The sequence below is a fragment of the Labrus mixtus genome, chromosome 1 (assembly GCF_963584025.1).
Source record: "Labrus mixtus chromosome 1, fLabMix1.1, whole genome shotgun sequence".
NCBI lineage: Eukaryota > Metazoa > Chordata > Actinopteri > Labriformes > Labridae > Labrus > Labrus mixtus.
Genome location: NC_083612.1, coordinates 15,463,140 through 15,470,048, shown reverse-complemented (window position 1 = coordinate 15,470,048; position 6,909 = coordinate 15,463,140). Strand labels below are relative to the sequence as shown.

Here is a 6,909-nt window from a genome sequence, read left to right as displayed (position 1 = left end):
TTTTTAAAACCAACCCAAAAGGTAAAATGTTTATTACAAACGCATACTTACTGTACAGTGTGAAAAAAAAAAAAAACATAAGAGAAAAAAAAAACATTACCATTGACAAAAGGCTCAACCGCTTAATTCCATTTGCAAGTGATCTTTAGTTCAATGTGAAAAACCTTTGGGGGGAGGAGGCAGGTAGAAGGCTTATAGCGCTGTACAGAGAAGAAAATACTATAACATTTACACATTGTGCTATTAAATGTAAAAAAAAGAGAAAAAAAATACAACTTTATTCCTGTAACATTGTTGACATCCCAACGTCAACATCCTGTAAATGACTTATTTACACACGGTGTTTACAGTAGGCCAGTGTAAATACTTCATTAATCTTATGTACAAAGCTTTTAGCTTATCTATATCTATCCACACAGAGGCTCATGGCACACACCTTTTCCTTCAAAACATTAAAAATGCTACTGAACTTGTCATTTGTTTACCTATTTTCTGGCCATGATAGAGTTTCTTCTGCATATAATGTGCAATAAAGACGGTCTTAAATCAATTCTAAAACAAATAAAATAATAAACAAAATGCTCTTTGTCCAGATCTCCTAAGAATCTTTTTCATCACAGTGATAAACCAGCAGAGGGCGATATTATCCCACAAAACTGATCAGTAGTCACACTGACACTCTTTTCATTTAGGTCCTCATTTTATAACATCCAAGCCAAAGACCTCTTTATTCACATCAAACATTATCACCTGCACGCTTTAAACATTTGAATCCTTCCATCTCATTCTTAGAAATTCTTCTGCTAGCTTTTCACAAATCCAGAGAGTAATAAAAGAGCACTTTCCATGATTCATTTTAGCACATACAACGGGGGCATTTCAACATTTACCAGTTCTTTTGAGGTGAGTTTGTTCTCTGACAGAGAGATCACAGGGCGTTTCACAGCTGGAGGGGCTCAGATGACGACGCTGGTGCCACTGCGAGAACTCTTGTCCTAAGAGAGACATACTAACTTTAGATCACTGCTTAGATCATTCAGCTTAACTCAAGACTGTTAATTTGTTAATATGTGGGATGATTATGTGTGCATTTGTCTGAATGCAAGTGCGTAAGATAGTGTCTATAGACTAAAGCTGCGTGTGTCTTACAGAGTAGCGTCCGTTCCTCCTTGCTCCTGGTTTCTGTCCTGGTTCGTACTCGGAGTAGCTTGGAGGTTTTTCAATCCAGCCTCCTCCTCCTCCTCCCCCTCCAGGTCCTCCTCTCCTTCCTCCTCCTCTTCTGCTGCTGCCCTCATCATCAGAGCTCCAGGACCCTCGTCTCGAGCGTCGGGATGCTGGGGGAGAGTAGTTTGCTCTGGACCTGTTGTCAAACAGATCATCCCTGGACCGGGAGCGGGGTCGATCCATGCCTCGTGTCCCATTGCGACTGCGTCCATCCAGTGACTCCTCGCTGTAGCTCCTGGGAATACCTCTGGACCGGGAGGGTGAAGGGTATCGTCTGGCAGCCGCTCCTTGTTCAGGACGTCCGAACCCACTGCGGCTGCTCTCGCTGGAGCTTGGGGGGCGAGTCTTTGGAGCAGGTGGTGGAATTCTGCCCTGCTCTCTTATTGGCGGAAGTGTGATGACACGGCGCTCCATTGGGCCTTCACCAAGGCCGGAGATCATGCTGGGGGGGCCGGGGGAATATGGTACATTGGTGGGCATGTGCATGTGCTGGGGAGGAGGTTGAATCTGTTGTAGATGCTGGGGGTGAAGAGGTTGGGCCTGATGGGAAGAAGAAATCGTGAAGTTAAAACAAACAGAAGAAACACACAAAACTCAATTTGAACTTTTCAGTTAAGTTCAAGAAGACAACATCTGTGCCCAAGTTTGACACAAGGTCCAGTTCATGTGTTCATTTTAATTCAAAGAATGGAAAAAACACAACCATGTGTCACAACCATTATCAATGGATAATAAACTACAGGGCACTTTTTCACACATGAAGACAAATGGTGATAACACAGCTTGGAAATGAACTTCTGTCTTTCATTTTTATTTTATTTTTTTAAACCCAGGATTAACACAGTGAATATCTCCTACGGCAAACTGTCGGAAAATGTGCATAGTTATCCCTGTATCCCAGTTATCCGTGTATTTAAGGGCTAAAGTAGCCAACTCTCTTTTAAGTGTAGCTGTTAGGAACAACTACTATTTTAACATACAGTTTATTCAAGTATAAATAGACACCAACTCCATCATGTCTTCTTTTAGCCGCTTATATTTTAACCACTGCCTTGGAAACTACTTCCACAACACGTCTAAAGGCACCCTTTTTTTTTGTCTTTAGATTAAACTGCTTATAATTTGACCCATCCCCTTTCCAAAGCTATACCAGAGGATATTTAATATTAAATACTACATTTCTGGCTTTTAAATACATAATTGTGTGAAAAAAAAAAAAAGTAAACAGGATTACATTTACACACAAACAGGACAAAATGATCAGATTGTCTTTGTTTACAGTAAATAGAACATACCTGCAGCAGAGGACTGGCCATGTCCATCCCCCTCACCTGGCTCTCCAGGTAATCAAGCATCTGATTAGTGCTGGCGGGGGTGTTGTTGCCATGGACACTGGGAGGGGGCATGCTGTAAGCTGAAGATTGAGGAGGAGGGAGGGGCATCGGCTTCATGGGGATGCTTTTTCCTGAAGCAGATCCTGGAGAGACAACGACATAAACAAAATAAAATGAGGTGATGCATTATTGTTGATGAAGATTCACTAGTAGTCTTCAGTGTGTGTGTGTGTGTGTGTGTTTGTGTGTGTGTGTGTGTACCTGCGTAGAGCAGTGGGTTCATCTGGGAGGAGGCGTGGCTCATTGGTCCATACACCGGATGTCCTCCGGCCCAAGGAGCCATCGCCCTCTGTGCCTCCTTCATCATGCGATGCTGCATGATCGCTGAAAGAAGAAGACGCCGCATCTTTTATTATCTGTGACTGTGGCCAACATGTTTTGTAAGACTTCTATACTTCATGTACAAAACATACACTATGCTGTACAACAACAGATCTCTAAAGCCTACAATGATAGCCAAGTTCTTAACTGCAACGGTGACTGCTTAACAGCATCGCCTTAAAAAGGACTGGATGCATTTATTCCTGTTCTGTCCAAATGAGTACTTCTACAGCCAGCTGTATATTCCTAACTATCACACTGTTTTATTGCTTTAATGTTTTCTCCTGCCACACTGGCCATTAATAGATGGCTTCCTCATTTGATATCAGTGTAAGAGATTGATGTCAAACTCTGCAGTCACTGTTTGGTGTAAAAAATACAGTTTAAAGGAGAAACTCATGAGGCTCCAGCATTACTTTCTGTTTCCGCAGAAATCTTTTAAACTGATCTCAAGTGCAGGAGGAATCACTCTAAGATGAGATATTAAACCTGTTACCTGTAACAAAGCAACGGCTCAGAACCTCATATTAACTTGAGTGAACTGTGAAACTGAATTCTACTGCCTGATCACTTACTTAAATCATAATATGATGACAATGTGTATAGAAGGAAAGACTTCCTAGAGAGAAAAACATCAGAGTACACAAGGCAGGGATCATTAATCTTTTCAAGAGTCAAATTCAAGCACTTTTCAAGCAGGTTTAATCCAAAAAGGTTAAAAACTGTCTCTTTGGCATGGCATCTTTTATGTAACTATCAAAGCAAATGCAACAAGTAAGGTATATATCACCACCTTAAGCTGGTTTATGCCAGGCGCAGAACAGAATGGAAAGACAGTATTTTGATGCCATATGTCAATAAAGAGAGTGGAAAAATATGACGACAGGATATTTCACTTCAAATTTTCAGCTTTTTGGTTACAAGGAATACTATTGTGATACGGACTCAACAGAATGGACCATGTTTGTGATATTAGTCTTTTCACTTTCCTTGTTTAGTGATGCTGTAGGATGTAAATTAAATAACTGTCAAAAGCCTGTTGATGTGATGGATGTCAGAGCCTCTTTAAAGCACCGACGAGAATAATTTGCCTGAATGCCTCTTGCTTTTTTACCTTTCTCAGGACAGCAGCATTGCTGAGGGCAGCACGGACAGCGGACATAGCAGCAGCATTTCTGAGGGCAGCACTGGCAGCAGCAGATACAGAAGAGGAGGATGAGGAGGAGGGCGCCGATGATTATGAACAACACTGTCAGCCAGTCTGAGAGGGTAGAAGAAGATAAACACATCTTAATAAAATGTTCTTTTATTTTGAAGACAATGGCCCACATGTAGTTTTAAATACATTTACAGAAGGAGCTTTAGAAAGTAGAGGCTCCTCTACAATCGTTGAGAGTATTTAGGGAAATTTTATTTAAGTGATTTCTCTCTTACGGTAAACGATCAGTTTGACTTCTTTGTCAGAGTCTCCAGTTGTGTCTCCAGCAGCATCGACTGAGCAGAAGTACACCCCATTATCCCCCCACATCACCTCAGTGATCACCAAGTCTGCACCTGTTCAAACACATACACAGGTGCCTTTTTGTTCAACAGTCTTCATGTCACATTTGAAGCAATTTTCAACACAAAACATTTAACTCTTTGTACTGAGATAGAGCCCTGGTCTCAAACCCCCCTCAGCCATATGTCATACTAGTCACATCTGATTCAATACCGTCGCTGTTGGAAACAAACCGGGTTTATCTGAACTTACTGTTTTGGATGGTGATCCTTCGTTCACGGTACTCTGCTCCCAGCGTCGGCTCACTGCTTCCTCTCTTCTGGATCACAGTTCGCACCGTTCGCTGTCGATCTGGACAGTCATTGGCCGGGTCTTGTCCCAGCTGCAGTGCAGACTGGTATGCTGTCAAACAAGAGCGAAGAGTTCATTTTAACAATAAATCAGAATGTTTTCTGTGACGAGAAATCATACCCACGCCTTCTTTGCCAGATCTGAAGTCTATGCCAATTATAAAGATCAAAGATCGTTTGTGTTCCTGCAGAGGGTGTGCAATTGTCAGCAGAGACAGAGGATCACTGAGAAAAAAAATAAAGATGCTAAACAGAAACACTCGACACAAACACATCTATTTAAATGTGTCAGTAAGTAGTGCAGATGTGCAGGGCAGAAAAGGATTCACAGCAGAATGTGTCAAACAAGGCTGAAGACAAACGGAGGTCTAAATCCACGAGCCTGATGTCCTGACACAATAAAAAGGTTAGTCTGTGTTTATCTGTGGAGCCATATGCCTGAAGCTGAAATACTCTGTTAATAACAGAAATGTCAATGACCCACAAATTCTGTGTTAATCATTGACATAAGTATATCTGGAGAGCCTCTCTTAAATCTTAGTAACTGAAAGTAGATTTATGATTGAGATTGTGCTTAATGAATAATGGATGTTTTCCTTTCAAGACTACTAATAAAGAATAAAAGGTTATTTGTAAAAAAAAGTTTCCCTTGGAAAGTTAGTGTTTCATGTCTTCTCTGTCAGCCATTAAAGAAAAGTGTCTGACAATGCATCACTAGCATCATTTTTCTCTCTCTCGTGTCCTACCTGTGGAGTAATACTCCAGCACAGGGTCCTTGCAGAAGGACTTGAACCTCCAGGTGACCAGGACATCTTGGAGGTTTGCAGAGGTAGAGTAGTCACAGCGGAGGGTCACTGCGGCAAACAGGGCCGTGCTGCGCTCCAGCTGGGGGACATTCACCTGAATACACAACGAGACTGTGGAGAGATTTCAAACAGATGGTTCAACAGTAGTTTGTGTATTTGTGAAGAACACATAGAGCTAACACATGCTGTAAAAGAAGCAATGTTTGGAGAAACAAGTTGATTGTGTATTTCCAAAAGTATGGTCAAAGTGAAACAACGTGTGAGAGGGTTTCTCACTACCAGAGGTGCTGCTTGTCAATTGCTTGGGGCCCAACAAACTATAAATCATATCTAGCAGTGACTCAGACTTTAACAATGACAGTAGAAAACCTCCCTTAGGGGGTCTCTTCTTATAGTACTCAATGTTGTTGCACTGTTAAGCCTCCCAATATTCCTGTGAAAACTTAAATGTGTCTCTTAAAGTTGCTGTTGGTGTCTGTGATGATTATTTTTTAACATAATGGTGACGAATGCTAGTTGAAGGCCCCCCAATGAATTTTGCTTTTGGTCCCAACAGACTCTAGAATCGCCACAGCTCACAACGGAGGAGTTCATTTCAAAGTGGCAGAACCAGAAAAACAGGTGTCACAGACAAAGACACAGGAAATGGCTTACTGTGAAACCACCAGGCACACATTCATACACTGGAATGAAACCTGTTGAGTTTAATTGTCCCTAAATTTGAACGGCCCACACTACAATCCAATACAAAACGGGAAAGCCAAACCAGATAAAAATAACGAAGTGATAAAGTCCTCAATTTCTAGAAACTAAATGAATGAATGATAACAATAATTTAAAATGATCATTTTCAAAAGAAACACATTTTAAAGCCTTAACTAGACTTGGGCTACATACTTTACGTAGACGCCATCACGACATGACTTCGTGTCAAATAAACAAAACCTGTCATGTGACCGATACCTCCGGTCCGCTCCTGTCTAAATGATTTACAACAATAAGAAAATAAAACCTTAAATTCATAATATATTAAGGTGGCTTGTCTTTTTAAACGACATGATGCCAATATGTAAAGACAATGAAATTACCCTTCAGAAGCGACAACAAAAGTAGCGCAGCAGGTAGCCTCCTCATGATGACGAAACAACACACCTCTGATTAGAAATATAGGCTGTGGAACAAATCAGGGCGAAAAAGTTTATAAAAAATGCAGAAAATAAAAAAAGTAAAAGGCCGTAATTCTCCCCTGAAGCTACAAACAACTGTTCATTGATTCGTCTTGTGTGTTTGCCTCATAGACGAACAGTATCTAC

General features: G+C 41.1%; 1 protein-coding gene across 1 annotated transcript; it reads right to left on the bottom strand.

The window, feature by feature from the left end:
- Window positions 1–6,883, bottom strand: LOC132972193 (immunoglobulin-like domain-containing receptor 1). The gene is made up of 9 exons (XM_061035020.1): window positions 6,685–6,883; window positions 5,537–5,707; window positions 4,693–4,842; window positions 4,374–4,493; window positions 4,054–4,200; window positions 2,820–2,942; window positions 2,520–2,701; window positions 1,150–1,764; window positions 1–995 (listed from the first exon to the last, which is right to left on the bottom strand). Exons 1-9 carry the CDS (start codon window positions 6,728–6,730, stop codon window positions 957–959), a joined length of 1,593 nt encoding a protein of 530 aa, XP_060891003.1. The 5' UTR covers window positions 6,731–6,883; the 3' UTR covers window positions 1–956.
- Window positions 6,884–6,909: the final 26 nt, after the last annotated feature.

Excerpts from the sequence above, each read along its gene's own strand:
- LOC132972193 (XM_061035020.1), bottom strand. The coding sequence starts at position 6,730 with ATGAGGAGGCTACCTGCTGCGCTACTTTTGTTGTCGCTTCTGAAGG. Across the intron at positions 4,201-4,373 it reads AGTCAAACTGATCGTTTACC|ACTGGCTGACAGTGTTGTTC; the intron begins GTAAGAGAGAAA and ends CTACCCTCTCAG. Across the intron at positions 996-1,149 it reads GGAGGAACGGACGCTACTCT|GACAAGAGTTCTCGCAGTGG; the intron begins GTAAGACACACG and ends TGTCTCTCTTAG.